General features: G+C 44.2%; 1 protein-coding gene across 4 annotated transcripts in view; it reads left to right on the top strand.

The window, feature by feature from the left end:
• Positions 1–15819, top strand: part of LOC127616375 (ephrin type-B receptor 1-B) — a 133667-nt gene that overhangs the window by 75437 nt on the left and 42411 nt on the right. For all 4 annotated transcript variants that reach the window (XM_052087935.1, XM_052087934.1, XM_052087932.1 and 1 more), the window contains exons 4-5: positions 5709–5864; positions 11921–12256. In XM_052087935.1, coding sequence (XP_051943895.1) covers positions 5709–5864; positions 11921–12256 — 492 coding nt within the window. The remainder of the gene's footprint in view (positions 1–5708; positions 5865–11920; positions 12257–15819) is intronic.

Raw genomic sequence — 15819 nt, forward strand, 5'->3', positions numbered from 1 at the left:
TGACTTAGTTGAACCGGATCCTTACTTTCAAGCTATGCCACATGAACAAGTCAGATGAAGGTGAATTCTGCGTACTGTAACCTTGATTGGGTTGAGTTGCAAAGCCATTTCCGAAGCCATTTTGTTCATAATCCTTTTCACTGGCTGCCCCCCCCCCCCCCGCCCCGACTCTCTCTCTCTACTGCAATTTTTCATTTTATCCTCCATGCGCCCGCTTATTCCTCTCTGTGACAGCCTAATGTAATTCTTATTCCGCTCGACCTATAAATCCCGCGGCTCCAATTAATTCTAATTCTTACGGCCCGTACGTCGTTTTGCAACGGGCACGTTGCGAACGCATGCGGGCAATGTGACACGGTGCCACTGTGCCTCCATGTATGATGCATGGCCCGCAGTGTGCACTTCATTATACGCTTCGCAAGAATATGGTCCAGTACCAACCTCTGGAACCGAACGGCAGCTATTATGGAAGGCCTGCTGCTCGACCTCCGACACTTATTGCTCATGCTGTTATGTAGAACACAGCTTGGCAAATCAATACATCATTGGAGAGGGAGAAATGCAAATTTCTGTATCTGAAGTCGAGGATGGTACCTGCCGAGGCAATGACTGAGTGTTCAGATCGCGGCGACACATCGCAACCGGTCGGGATGGTTTGGAATGACGTCAGGTTATCACGGTTAGCTTGTAGTAAGATTTTTTTTGTTGCTACGAGCTAACTATCATCTGTTGACACAAACTCTGTTGGTGCTATTTTAATGGCAGGAGAGAAGAACTTTGGAATTCGGAGAAGAAATTTTGTATTCTTTGGCGTTCGAAAAGGCATGACTTAGATTTGTTCTTGATTTTACTGCTTGGGGCTTTCTACCGCCTTTATTACGGATTGGTCTTGCTGTTTATTGTGTATGTTAAATCGCTCCATGTACAGCACTTTGTATGCAGCGATGGCTGTTTGAAAGTGCTCTATAAATAATGTTGACGTGACTTGACTTGGCGTCTAATGAAAAAACACCCCAAGTTCTCAATGCTAAAGTTTGAAACAAACTCGCAGGAATCCGAAGACGTAGCATTTTTTTTTTTAATCTGCAGATTTTTCCTAACGGCCAGATGGCTAGGAGATTTGCGGAGTGCTGTGAAGAAAATCTATTATGTATTTTATTTTCTTGTTATGATGACACAACATTAAAAAAACGTTGATTTGAGAAATCAGGAGATGGTATTCCGAGCTCTATTGCACTTTTTTTCTTCATTTTTTTTCTCTCCCCTGCTCGCTATGATGGAGAGACACCAGATGATTTATCTGTCAATTTTTTTGTTGAGAAGTCTGTTAGTGTGCTCCTGTTGTAATGAAAATGTGACAGTGCCTGCGGTTTGATTTAGAGTCTCAGGCGAAAAAAGATTCAGTCATTAACGTTGTGTTTTTGCTTTTCCACCGGGATGTTTTTCCGCGGTCCAAAATGTTTTGTTTTTTTTTTGTCTTTGAAATAAAGTGACAGGTTCTGGAGAAGTCATTGAAAAATTGCGGAAAAGTCTACAAAAACCCTCTTGATAGCCGTAAAGAAAAAAAGTCGGGTCAAACTAACAGCGAGGCAAACCTGTCAATCAATGGCGACCCAAAAAGCAAGTAAAAGGCGAAGGTGGAAGAGCACAGAAAACAATACCTTACCGCTGGGACTGAGAAAAATATGTGAGGAGGAAGCGGAGAAATGAGAAAGAAAGGAGGAGAGAACAGTGCTGCTCTGTGGAGACCACTTGAAAGGGGAGGAATGTTGTGTTTCTGGATGCGGCCAGTTCAATTGTGGGTTATTCTCCCACAAGGGAGACTAATTGCTTGTTGATCTAATGTTCTATCCTCCTCCTGTGCCTGTAAACCAACTCAGCCGGTGAGTGACGAGTCCATACAGAACAAGAACTCTCGGCCTCTTCCAATCCAAATATTCACTAACCGGATCAAAATAATGGTGGACAACTTCCAAATGAAAAGAACCTCTCTGGATTTGCTAACAAACTGTATCACTTTCTCGTTCTCTCCCAAAACGCGACTTGCTCCGTGAAGCAGATCAGTGATCGGCGATTGGAATGAGTTTAACGGGGAGGGTTCCTGTGCATATTGTGTATCACTCACGGAATGGGGCCTCAGCTCCGATGACACATGTTGGAATCCTTGATGCCTACTCCCATAAATGCATTTAGGCCTTCTTAAACAGAGAGAACAACGTATCGCAATCTATTTTTCTTCCAACAAACGCATTTTATCATCTTGTAATGCCTGATTGGGCGGCCCGGTAGTCCAGTGGTTAGCACGTCGGCTTAACAGTGCAGAGGTACCGGGTTCGATTCCAGCTCCGGCCTCCCTGTGTGGAGTTTGCATGTTCTCCCCGGGCCTGCGTGGGTTTTCTCCGGGTGCTCCGGTTTCCTCCCACATTCCAAAAACATGCATGGCAGGCTGATTGGACACTCTAAATTGTCCCTAGGTGTGAGTGTGAGTGCGAATGGTTGTTCGTTACTGTGTGCCCTGCGATTGGCTGGCAACCGATTCAGGGTGCCCCCCCCGCCTACTGCCCGAAGACGGCTGGGATAGGCTCCAGCACCCCCCTGCGACCCTAGTGAGGATCAAGCGGCTCGGAAGATGAATGAATAATGCCTGATACCAATCAAAGTGATCGCTCTGGCCACTCTTTTTTTTTCTCCATCATGTGGCCAATGTTTGTATTGGATTGAATATATTAGGAGAGTCGTCGGCTAAAATCACATCTAATCACAGACGTACACCTACAGAAACTATGCTGGCGTTTATATTGCTTCCCTGAAAAACGCTGCGAGACGATGCACAACATTTATTCACGGTCCAAAGATAGCCGGGGTGCAATCGCGGCATTACAGTTTGTTTTGCTCCTTGTGAAGCGCGGCTTTAATCTGCCTCGTGGCTCCTGGGGTTGTTTCATAAGCTGTTTGCCGTTGTTGGGATCTCGTCCCGCGTGTACCGTATTGCACGTGTGTGTTTGTGCGGTGACGGGGTCTGAGGCTGCGTTTTGTGACCAGACATCAGGCCAGTCCGTTACCCGCCGGTGTGTCTGTCGGCTGCGGAAAAAGATGGCGAACGCTCGCTGTTGGGTGCAATGGCCACTGTGTGTGTGTGTGTGTGTGTGTGTGTGTGTGTGTGCGCATGTGGGAGTCTAGGCCTCCTCTTTCCCCTTCACTCAGCTTCTTCATTCGCTCTCAGCATCCTACACCAGAAGCACGTCAAATATAGTGCTTGAAGAGAAATGAATAGCTGGATTCTGCGCTACCATTTTTGACGGAAAAATTGATCGGCCCGTCATTGCATTTTTCATGAAGCATGCGTGCAATCTTGTTTGATACAATTGCATTGAGATGGCAGCACACAATATTCATGATCAATATGATCTGTGTAAAAAAAAAAAAAAAAGGCCACCACAACAAACCCTATTTTGTGCCTCTAATTTGATCAATATCAATGAAGGGGTGTATTTGAAAATATTTTCAAATATATGATGCTCAGGATTAGAAGATGTGTTATGTTTGAGAAGCATTTTATGTTAAACAGTTTTTTTCTGATTGTATTGTATGTTTATTCGATAGCTTTAGCGTTGTTATGCTAGCATCACAACACGAAATTTCCATTAGCGTCATATGTCTCTCGCTAGCGTTTGTTCGCCGTGCGCGGGGGTTGCTTCGAGCAGAGGAGGAGATGACCCACCCCCCCCCCCCCCAAAAAAAAATAATGTGACATTGCTAGTCCATCTGGTGACTGGTGATTGTGTTATAACTTTTGCCTCATGCTAAATGTTGTCTTTGTTGACAGTTGGACGACTAAAAACAAGTCAACGCACTCATTATTCAACCTTTTTCGCTCGCTTCTGGCAGCTATAGGAAGCCGGCCGGCTCTGTTGTTTTCCTCGCGCCCGTCCGCTCCCACATTGACAATGGAACAAGTTGCGTCAACCACCACTGTGAACTGAACTACCTGGTTAAGTAGCTCTCTCTTCGCTAACAGTCACCGGTTCATATTTAGCTTTAAAAATTCACACTCCCTGCAACCTGCAGGGTTTTTTTTTTCTTTTCAACCTCTTTGTTCCCAAACTCTGTTGTACGTTTGGTTCATCTACTTTTCAATTTTCTGCCCCAAACGACTGCAACGCTCTGTGCAAAAAGTAATAACTCACCGCATGCATTCCAAGATCATCATCTAAAGGTTATTGAAGTATACTCCACATGGTCGCTGCGCCCGTTTAGGACCGTTTATTCAACTTGTGCTGCAATGGCATGTACTGTCTTTTGTATCGGTGCAACACTGGTATGCTGCCTTAGTTTTATTTGGGTGTTTTTTTGCTTCTAATTTTCTTTCTTTTACTTTGCTGTCTGCTGACAGGACGACATTGCATATGCAGATGTTCTCAATTGTCTCAGGATGAACAAATGAATTAATTTGCAGATCACGTCGTGTCAATACAGTTAAGTCATAATAATATTCCCCCCCCCCAATTTTTTTTTTAAATTGCATATTCCCCTTTTAACAGATTTAATATAGTTTGTATGAGTGCATCACTCGCATGCATTTTGCTTTGATTTTGCGTATCGTCCGACTTCCTCTCATCGGTGGTATTCAAACTTTAATTTGTAAAGTCCTCAATGTTGCAAATTCACAAAACGTGGGGATCAGCAAGGCGTGAGATACATTCATTTTTTAAACAATCCCCCTCATGAGGCGTTGCAAACGTCATTGCGTCCTCCAGCGTCAGGAAGGCGGCGGAACCATTAAACATTTATCGCGGTTATTACAGTCGGTAAATCCTTCTGTGCTTTGCCCGTCATCCGCTTTGCATTCTTTTGGGATGTGATGGTAAACAAATGAGGTTATTACCTCGATTCCAGCGCTCATATCATCCACAATAATCTTTGTCCTCCACGGTGGCCTTTTCGAATTAAGGCCTAATGCGTTCTTTAAAACTAACCACGGCTGACTGACAACGGGGCCGCCACCGGAACGTACGGTCGTCCCACGGGAGCCCACTCATAATCTAATAGTCATTGTGCAAACAAAGCAATGTCACTGCCGCAAGTCGATGCAAATCTGATTATGACACAGTGACTACCTCAGTTTTTGGCTTCTGGACTTTTTTTTGCCATTGACTTGATGGCTTTGAAAAAAAAAAAAACATGTACAAAACAATCTGTGTCAACCTTCTTTTAGAACGTACGGCAATGTGTGATTATAAGGTGCAAAATCTGACTCCAGCTAGCTGTCAGCTTGGTTTCACGGTGCTTTTAGTGCAGTCTATTGATTTTTGCATGTCAAAAGAAAAGAAAAAAAAAACATGAGCAGGTTTTAAAACATGGGACGCGTTGTCAATTTACATTTGTCTGTTTTCTAAATAGACGGCACAAGACACTTTCTTGTGCTCACAGGCAATTGCATCGTATATTTTATTCCACTTACTCACCATAAAAGTGGCCAGATAGTTGTCCATTTGAAACAAAATAGTGATTTAGCGTGACTCAGTTCTCTTGAGTTCCCCCACCAAATCGAATGCTCTGTTTCGGAGACTGTAAGTGGCAGAAAATATGGCCTCTCAAGAGTTTTGCATAACTCCATCCACTTTGACAGAATCCACTCGCTTTCAATCTGGTCTCCTGTCTGTCTCAGTCTATTTTCATTCAGCTTGATGTTGTGTTTCTTTTCCCAGCATGCCCACCGGGTACCTTCAAGTCAACCCAGGGTCCCGGGCTGTGTCTTCAGTGTCCTCCGAACAGCCGCTCAACCGCTGAGGCCGCCACCATCTGCGTCTGTCGCAATGGTTACTACCGCGGTGACGCTGATCAGCCGGACCAACCCTGCACCAGTGAGTACGCGACATGACATCAACGTTCTGACAGTGCGCAGCCTGTAATGGGGCGTATGCATCGAAGCACTTTAGTTTTCACATCAATATGACATAACGTCATGGAAGTTGATGCGTTGCTCGAGTTGACCTCAATTCACAATCGAGGGAAACCTCCAAGCGTGATTCTTTCCTCTCTAGGATGCTGTTATAGTTTTTTTTTTTCAGTTTTGAAGCTTTGCCAATGTAATGATATGATAATCTGTAGAAGAATCAAAATGTCACTATTTTTTCATTAAACAGACAAGATATATAGTATGCGTATGGTGATGCTAGGCCACACTTTCACACTGCACTTAGCTTAGTGCAGTGCGCCATCAATCAAGCCATTCTTTGTTTGTGCTACCGCCACGCGATGACGAAACGCCGTGCTATGGCGTCGCGATGACAAATGCCCCTAAATAGAAAACAAAAAAAACCCCATCAGGCAGCCAAATTGAAAAATGCTCAATTTAGACTGCATCCAAACGAGAGTTGGTGGCAACGTTATTTCACAAAGAGGAGAGCAGCAAAAATTTTGGTTGGAGTTGTGCTGTCAACAATGTGAAGAAAATTAGAAATGCTGTGTCGCGAGGGTCTGGAGCTCGAGGACACAAGACAAATGCGTGACGTGGTAAAGAAGGCACATTGATGGATGGAGATCTCCACATTACATATCCTAGGTTGTTTAAAATTAGTAGAAACACGTGGTTTTAGCATTTTTTAACAGTAGAAATTTTATCTTTAAGTAAAATATAACATAGCCAGACATGCCTCACTTGTATCTTGTCTTCTACTCATTACTAGCAAAGTGAGGGCTTTCCATTGTAACTACTAGAGTCAAAGCAGCGCTAACAGGCTAGTAGCTGTTTGATAGCTTTGCCAACAGTGCCCCCCTCTAAAAAAAGCCCCAAAAATAAAGCAAAAGCAAAACATGAATCACATTTTTCTTCTTCTACCTTCAGTGGTTCCTGAACTGATGTGACACAAGTTAGCCGTGTGACACGAGTTAGCCGTGTGACGCAAGTTAGCCGTGTGACACAAGTTAGCCGTGTGACACAAGTTAGCCGTGTGACAGAAGTTAGCCGTCCTCTTTTAATCGCGCATGGAAGCAGGTCAAAGTCCATTTGATACAATTTGAAGACATCTTTTTTTCTCTGGACATTTTCAAACAAAGTACTTTCAATTCCCGAAATGATTGATCTTGGTTGACTTAAGACACTCAATTTGATCGAGTGAGGTCACAGTTTCTTTCTTTTTCTGTCTGTCTGCTGTCATCCCCTCAAGTCCCAATTACTCAGGAAGATGCCGTGAAGACACATCGTCCCTGTCTGTTGCCAATCCAATAAAAACTCGCGCAGTCTCATTGTTGACTTATTACAGTTTAAAAAAATAAATTAATCATTCTGCTGAGACTTCCTGCCGTCCCTGTTGCCACACATACACGCACTGCAGAACACTCTGATAACTGGAAAAACTGTATTTACCTCTCTGCTGCTCCTCTCACAGCAGGTTAATAGTATGATTTTTGCATTTGAAAGTTTTTATGATACAGTCAAGGCTAATTGGACTTTTTGTCATTGCTATCTACCAGTGAATCTAATGGGCATAAAAACCTGTTTTGTTTTGTTTTTTCAATCTCTTAAAATAAATGCCTTGAGGCTATGGAGGAGCAGCACAGCTTTCTGCTCGGCTATTCCAACCTCTCCCCAATGAATTCATCCACACCTTTCGGCTCTGGAGTTTCTCTCACCGTGTCTGGCCTCCCTTGGCACAGCGCGCAACACCTCTCCGGTGACTTAGCGGTTGCTCTATCGAGTAGGCCATCTGCCTGTACCTTGAGGCCCTCAGCTCTCGCCCAAGCTATCTTTCCAAGTGGTCCCAAGTGGAGTTTGTTGCAGTCTAGTTTGTTCGTATTTCTAAATGCGGCCTCTCTTGCTCTTTTCAAGTCCACCGCCTCTCTCAATTCCTTTAATTGTGTCTTTTGTGTTCATTAATCGGCGCAACTCCAAGATCACACTTGCTTTTATGGTAGATTATATATGATTATTAGCCAGGTGGTGGAGTGTTACATGCTGTTGCCTTTTGTGCAGATGTATTGATTCCTGGCCAGTGCCCCCATAAACCAGCCACAGCCAGACCCGACTGAATAATAGATGGATGGGTTGTTTCACTAAATGTATCTCACGCCCAAACCGTTGGAAACAAATCATGTGACTCATGCGCTGCGGCGCCCCCTAATGGGGGCAAGCCGGAATGTCGCAACACCATATTTGGTTATTTGTCATCTGTTACAAAAACGGTCTAAAGTTCAAGGAACAATCAACTACTCATTTCCCAGTAGTTTCTTTCAGTGTATTTGGAGGGGAGGGACTCGCTTTCAAATGTCAACTGCCCCTTTGATCACCGAAAAGATTACTGCGATTCCTCCTCAAACTTAGGTTGAAGGATCTTCTTGCAATAGCATATACACCGCTTCTCTGACTACAAAGTAGAAGCTTGGCTTGATGCTCCGGCTTCCCTCGGATCTCAGCAGGGGTTGGCATTGAGATCCTCCTCGTAAGAATCTCTTCAACGCAGTCGGGCCTGATAAGAGCGACGGTGCAGCGTAAATAAGGCTGTTCCCTGGCAGCAGACGCTCTCGACCTTTTTGCAGGCCTGCATCAGAGGACCTGGTCCCCGTGTGCGCCAGATCGCTCTGATTAGCTCGCTGATGGATAGTCCAGCGTCTGGCTCTGTCAGCGGGGAGCTTCATGTCATCGCCCCCTCCCATTCATCCTGCTTCCCCAGGGATAGGCCAAACGATCTCATCTCTTCACCATCCCAATCTGCCATCTTCTGCTGACTCCAGCCTAGCCCGAAGAGAATGGTGGCGGCAGCAAGTCTTACGTCTCACACACACACACCAACTTCCTCGCAGCTAACTTGGATGCTCCCTCCCCACGCCTCCATTTGGGAAAAGAGAAAATGTGAGAATGGTGTAATCATTAACATTTTCCGTGGGCCTGTGGATTGATTTTTTCCCCTTCGACGTATGAGTAAGAGTAGGTGTGACAAGCCGGTAGTGGTAGCTTAGGCGAGTCGGGCAGCAGAACCAATGCTGATCGGGTCATAAGGGAGAACAGATACAGAAATGAAGCACTGTGAAGCATGGAATCATACAAGAAAAGAAAAATCACGGGATGAATTAGGAAGACCCGGGAAGCACAACAAAGTTCCCTCTTCTACGCTGAAATAGTTTGCGTAGCGAAACTTATGGATCTAACGGCAGCTTTTGCAACAAAAGAAAACAAAATGTACAGAACCCAAATCTCTTCCTGTTGTGCAGGTAAAGTTGATGTTGGGGCTGGTGAGCCTAAGTGCAGAGTGCCAGCAGGCCACCTACGCCCCCATCTCTGTCTCTCACACCCCCACGAAATATTAGTCCTAATCACAGGCTGTATTTCACCAACCCACACAAAATGTTCAGTGCTCCTTTCGGGCTACTCTGGCTGGTGAGAGGTGTCTGCACACAGGGACCTTCTGTGGCTCCCTAAAGCCTGTTTCAACAACACAAAAACAAACGGTTTAAAAGTGCAGAAACATAAGGCCCCTGTCTTTCCAAGGGGAGGGATGAGTAAACATTGTTAAGGGTTCGTTTTAGACACAGGGGCGCGCGTCAAATTAGCATCCAGGGAAAGGAACTACATTGTTGGCTTTTACAGCCTGTGCGAAATCCTTTTTTCACGACGTGGACAGCTCGTAGCACACCAGATCTTACAGAGGACCCACAGGACCTCTTCATATATTGGCACTGAAGATCAGCATTTTCACGGTACCTAAGCCTGAAGACATTTTGAAATTTCAATTTTCAAGACAAACGGAAAATGGGCACAATGCCGATTGTAAACTTACTATTTTGTGTCAAACCGTGAGCCAATTAACCGAATGCGGAGTACACCCTGGAAAGTTTGCCAGTCAACAGATGGATAAACAACCATGAACACATCTGGACAATTCAGTCTGCCACAAAGTAACTTCTCGTGCATTTGGGACTGGATTTTGAGATAAGATGCAAAATGTCTGCTTGTTTCGTTTCTAACAACACAAGAGTCAGTGTTTTAATGGGGAAAGAACAAGTGCCTTTTGTGCATAATCGAATTACCCGGACTGAAGGAAGAAAAAAAAATAAAACATTTGCACTGTAATACACCCACTCACTGCCCTGGAGCATCTGAACTTACTGGTTGCACTGGTCCGTCTGATTTAATGATTAAATTAAAGTCTGTCTGGATATGATGATATCCCTCCCCTGAAATACTGGCTGAATGAAATAAGTGCGTCTCTGTGCATAAACAATCGTGAGTGACATGGCCAAATGAAGACCAGCTGAGAGCCCGCAAGGAACATTCCCTACAAATTAAATCCTACGGCCAATTAAAACTGCCATGGGCTCGCTGTCCTAATGGCCTGCAAATCGCCGGATAAGTGGCAGTCACATCTGATTTCCAACGTCATTCCGGCACATGTAGCTCAGCTGGAGCCAGGACAACGGGGTGAGGGGGTCTGTATCACCCTCTGGAATGGATGACACAAGTCACAGTTATGTTTCCAACGGGTGTATTCATCACGCAAATGGAGACGGAACATGAGAACGCACTGGCTCAGGCGTATGTGTTCACGTCACGTGCCTGTTCCACACGGACAGATGTCTTTGAGAGATGTGCCCCCCCACATACGCAACCGTGTCAAGAGCATAAACGCATAGCGACACTTGTTCGAAGATACCCATACACTAGCCAATTATGGTCCATTTCAGCAGGTATGTGGAGATATGTTGTCCTCTCCGCCAGACCGTAATAATCACACCAATAGGGTCGTGCTCCTCCTGATTTTCAAAGGATTGTTAACAGCCGACAAAAGCTAACGTCCAGGCAGAAACCACTTTTGGGAGAGAACATGACCTAAAGAGGGCAAAAAATGACGAGGACGTAGTTAAAAATTAAATGACCATTATTTTTATTTTTTAATCTATTCTTTGTTTTTTTTTAATATTGTGAATAGCTTTCGTTTATTGTGCAATAATCGAATTGTAACGTGGATTTGTTACATATTTTGACATATTTTTATGCTTCAGAAAACATTTATGTCTGAATTTAGGGGAGCTTGGAACGGATTAGGGCATTTACATGGAAAACATGTCTCTACTTACAAACTTTTCTCGTTAAGACATTTCCAGAACCAATTGATTTCATAAGTAGAGGTGCCACTGTACTTGCTATACTTTCCGCCACGATGTATGTTAGAAGTACTGCAGGTTCGTTCAAATTCTTTCAAAATAAAGGTCAGACTTCACAGGGATAAATAGCTTCCAAATCTGGTCTCCGGGGAACCCTGACTGAAGCTATAAGCGGCTTTGGCGCTGCGCGGCTCTGTGTCGATGGCCACGCGTGCTATCTCGGGGCCAAGATATCACCCGAGTGTCTGGAGGGTGTCTCACACGCGGCCAAGAATCTACGCCATCATTTGAACTCTTAAAGAACCGTACTCCATGCGGGTGATGGCGGACGAGACGCTTTTAAGCAGCCGAATCTGAATGCGCCACTCAAGCAAAGCACTTTTTTTTTTTATCATTCTGTGATTTTTTCCATGAATATAATTTTGGAGGTTTTTGCTCCTGGGGAGTGAATGGGAGCGTGAATCTCCAGAGCCACTTGGATAAGAATACTCCATGCAACACTGCATTTTTGCTAAATAACCAACGTTTGATAGGCACAAACGTTTCGCTGTATGATCCCCCTTGGTGTGAGAGGAATAAATTAGCATTCCAATGGTGCTGAAAAAAGAGGGGGGTGGGGGGGGGGGGAGTGGCCGTTCCCAACAACGTATTACGCTGACTAAATCGACCCAATTGCGGAGAATTGCACAAAGTAGAATTTGTCCTCTGCGACCGTATCTTTTATGTTCAGATTCCTTCGAGGGCAACTTATTGAATTGTTCCTGACACGAATCCAGGCTTTCCTCAGCCTTTAGCTTACATGTGCCACGTGTCTCTACAGGTGTCCCATCCAGCCCGAGGAATGTCATATCCATCGTGAACGAGACCTCCGTGATCCTGGAGTGGCATTCTCCGAGGGAGACGGGAGGCCGCGGTGACGTGGTCTACAACATCCTGTGCAAAAAGTGCCAGGCCGACCGACGCGCCTGCTCCCACTGTGACGACAATGTGGAATTTGTCCCTCGTCAACTGGGTCTGACCGAGACCAGGGTGTTCATCAGCAACCTGCTGGCGCACACTCTATACAGCTTCGAGATACAGGCCGTCAACGGCGTCAGCAATAAGAGCCCCTACCCGTCGCAGCACGTGTCGATAGACATCACCACCAACCAGGCCGGTAAGTGGTTGCAGTGACAAGGTGTGATGAGCGATGAATACGGGGACGAGTTCGCCAGAATGCGTCATTGACTTTGGGGTAGATGTCTTTGGGAAACATTTGTAGCCTTGCCTCTTGGCCCTCATCCTGGGAAAAGTAAAATGTCGTTTGAATGTGTGGGAAATGTCATTTGAGAACAGATATTTTTTTTTTGTGCCATTCAGTGACTGCGGCGATATAAGCCAACTTAGATACTATAAGCTCCCTTACCCAAATCAAAACAAGGGATTGGAAAGTTGATATTTTGACCATTTCTCCGACAGGCGCCATCATTCCTTTCACTTGTGGTTTATTTCCAACCAATCAATGATAGTGATGGTCCCAGTTTCCAATTTTCCTCAAGGAATTCAAGTCGCTCTTGCTTTTTAACAAAGCCAACGGCATTTCGAAATCCTCTTGTCTATTTCTCCCTTTGAGACTCCCTTCTGCACGTAGCAAGCCACTTTGTTGTTTTCCTTGGGTCTTTTGCTTAACGAGACTTTGTTTCAGTGAACACCACTCGGACGTCGAAAAACACGTCAGCTTTCACACACGCTACAAATGCGAACATTTCTGCGTTCTAAATGCCACATTTTCACATTCGCACACATTGATCGAGAATATCTCGTACATTGAGAACCAGCAAGCGGACATGGCTTCATTTGCAGTACTCAGTCCCCCTCACTGCGGTCACCTGGTGGATGCGAGATGGGAAATCTTTCCTTCAGGGGGTCTGAGTTGTCACTGCCCACAATTTCACCGACAGATGGCTAAATTCCAAATGAGCCAGAAAAGAGAGCCTTTTTTTTTCATGCTTTCGTGTGTTTTAGATTAAACTGAGCACTCACATATAATGTGACTGCTGTCTTCATTTAGGGAGAGCATTTTTTTAGTAGGTCCGACACGTTGAACTACGTGGTTCACCTTTACGGTTGTGTAACAAGCTCGCCAGCTTCATCTGTGGTCATCGCTTTTATGTCAGACAGCTGGAGGAGAGCTAAAGATAAATACATGAATAGCTTCTGTTTTCAGGCTGTGTTGCAACATTTTCAAACCTGCTTTCCGATCTACAGTACATTCGCGGTTGTACATGCGGCGGAGCTTCAGCCGAGCATTCAAATTGACCTTCGCCCTATTTTCTTTCTTCTTTCTACACTTTCTGCCATTGTTTGTGCGTGTGTCAAAAATGTTATCTGTCGTTTCCTGCTGGGGCCTTTTCATGCTCCTGTTGATTTGGAGCATGCACTGGAAAGGACACAAATCTATAAGGCTTTCATGGTAACGTGGAGTTGCAGTGAGGTGAAAGATGATCCGGAGTTGTCGTATGAGGTGATGTCAACACTTACGTATTTGCTTTTGAAGTTGGCCGGTGACTCACTCTGCCACGTTGTCCTGTCACGCTCTGTAGCATGTCATCGCAGTCCATTAAAATTGCACATGTCACATGTCCGTTCTCCTGTCGGGAGCAAGAAAAATAGGATTACTTTGGCACCAGAAACATGGAGGAAATGTACCTTTTCATAGCCAACATTGCCGGGAAACACAATATACGTTACTATAATATACTGTACCTAAAAACTAAAAAGTCAAAAATCTCTTGATCTTATCTTGTAAGAATTGTTATGAGGGCAAGGTGAAATGAATAATTTTATCGGGAAGTTAGCTGGATAGTTTTGAGCTGCATGCAACATTCAGACGTGCTTCAGCAACTACAGCATATCTGCTCCATATCTAGATGATAATCCAAAATTGCTAGCTAGCTAGCTAGCTAGCTCTCTCTCGCTCTATCTATCTATCTGTCTATCTATCTATCTATCTATCTATCTATCTATCTATCTATCTATCTATCTATCTATCTATCTATCTATCTATCTATCTATCTATCTATCTATCTATCTATCTATCTATCTATCTATCTATCTATCTATCTATCTATCTATCTATCTATCTATCTATCTATCTATCTATCTATCTATCTATCTATCTATCTATCTATCTATCTATCTATCTATCTATCTATCTATCTATCTATCTATCTATCTATCTATCTATCTATCTATCTATCTATCTATCTATCTATCTATCTATCTATCTATCTATCTATCTATCTATCTATCTATCTATCTATCTATCTATCTATCTATCTATCTATCTTGCTGGCTAGCTAGCTAGCTAGCATCGGTCCTTGTGCAAGTTCAGTTTATTGTCAGTTATTTTGGAAATCTGACGAAGGACTTTATGAGCATCTGTATTCAAAGAATGAGTCAGAATTTGGAGGGGAAGACAACCAAACGGTGCAACAATGGCAGTGAATTTGAGGGAAAGGAGAGTAAATAGGTTTTATTACCAGGGTGGTCTGTTGCGCTTTGACAGGCTAATAGCACGCTTGACAGATAGATGGAGACGAAGAAATGCCAATGTCTATTATCAAGGTGGGCTGCGGTAATGAAGTGTAATCTGCCAAGTGGGTGTCCCGCCGCTCTTTGTGGCCTTTTGTTGCCAGGTAATTGCATTGTTCCTGTTACACAAAGAGGAAATCGACGTGAAGAATTCTTCCTGACGAATATTCAAAGCATCCAAATCCATTTTAAGTTTGGTTCGCAAAAACATGTTTGCGTGTCAGCTGAAATTGTTCCCTGCAATTCTGTATTTCATTGGAATTAAACATCTCTTGGCATTTAATTGGAATCTGACACGCCAGACGGTTTGTTCCCTTAAGGAATTTCTTTCATAAATTTGTCTGGAAAAGAGCCGCACGCTAAGGAGGGGCTTGGGGAGAACGAAACATGGAAGGTGATTAAATGAACGTTGTCACCGCTATTATGGGCTCGCGACTCCAGCATGTTGGTGTGTAGCACTGCCAAGGATTCAACTACAATCCTCACTTGGGATGTGCAGTTGACTAATTGTCCTTGATCGACGATGTGGAGTGTTAATGATCCTTTTTTTTTTTAATTTAATCATTTCTATGGGATATAAGAATGGATCTGAATTATCTTAATCGTTGTTTCCATGCCAGTACAATCACTCCCCATACACCGGTTCACTTTTTCGTGGTCTCTACATTGCAGAAATTCCCAAAATTTAGAACAGAACTGTCTTACACAACTCCGCCTACGATCAACATCACTCGCTAATTTAACCTACTACTCCAATTTAAAACGAATTGTGATCCCTCCACAGGTGGCCGAGGGTACACACAGCCGCCCCGTGCTCTTTTTTTGCTCACTTTATTGAAGGAATGATGAGAAAACAGACGCCTAATAAGTTTGTTTACATTCAGGCACAAGCTGCCGACGGCTACAACTGACGCCGAGTCACTCAGCGCGTGTTTGCTGGCCTCTACACTCTCATTTGCGGACGCCCGCATCACTCAACAACTGGTCAGGCCCTGACTCTTAGTTGCGCTCATTCATACAGATACTACAGTGTAGAGATGTGAGAATGCCGACTGCAGGTGTCTACATTACAGTGTTATAACTGTATTGTAACTACAGTGTTTGTATTGGTATTATGCGTCCAGCTTTACCTGATAGTGTATTTAA

Source organism: Hippocampus zosterae, chromosome 15 (genome assembly GCF_025434085.1).
Source record: "Hippocampus zosterae strain Florida chromosome 15, ASM2543408v3, whole genome shotgun sequence".
NCBI lineage: Eukaryota > Metazoa > Chordata > Actinopteri > Syngnathiformes > Syngnathidae > Hippocampus > Hippocampus zosterae.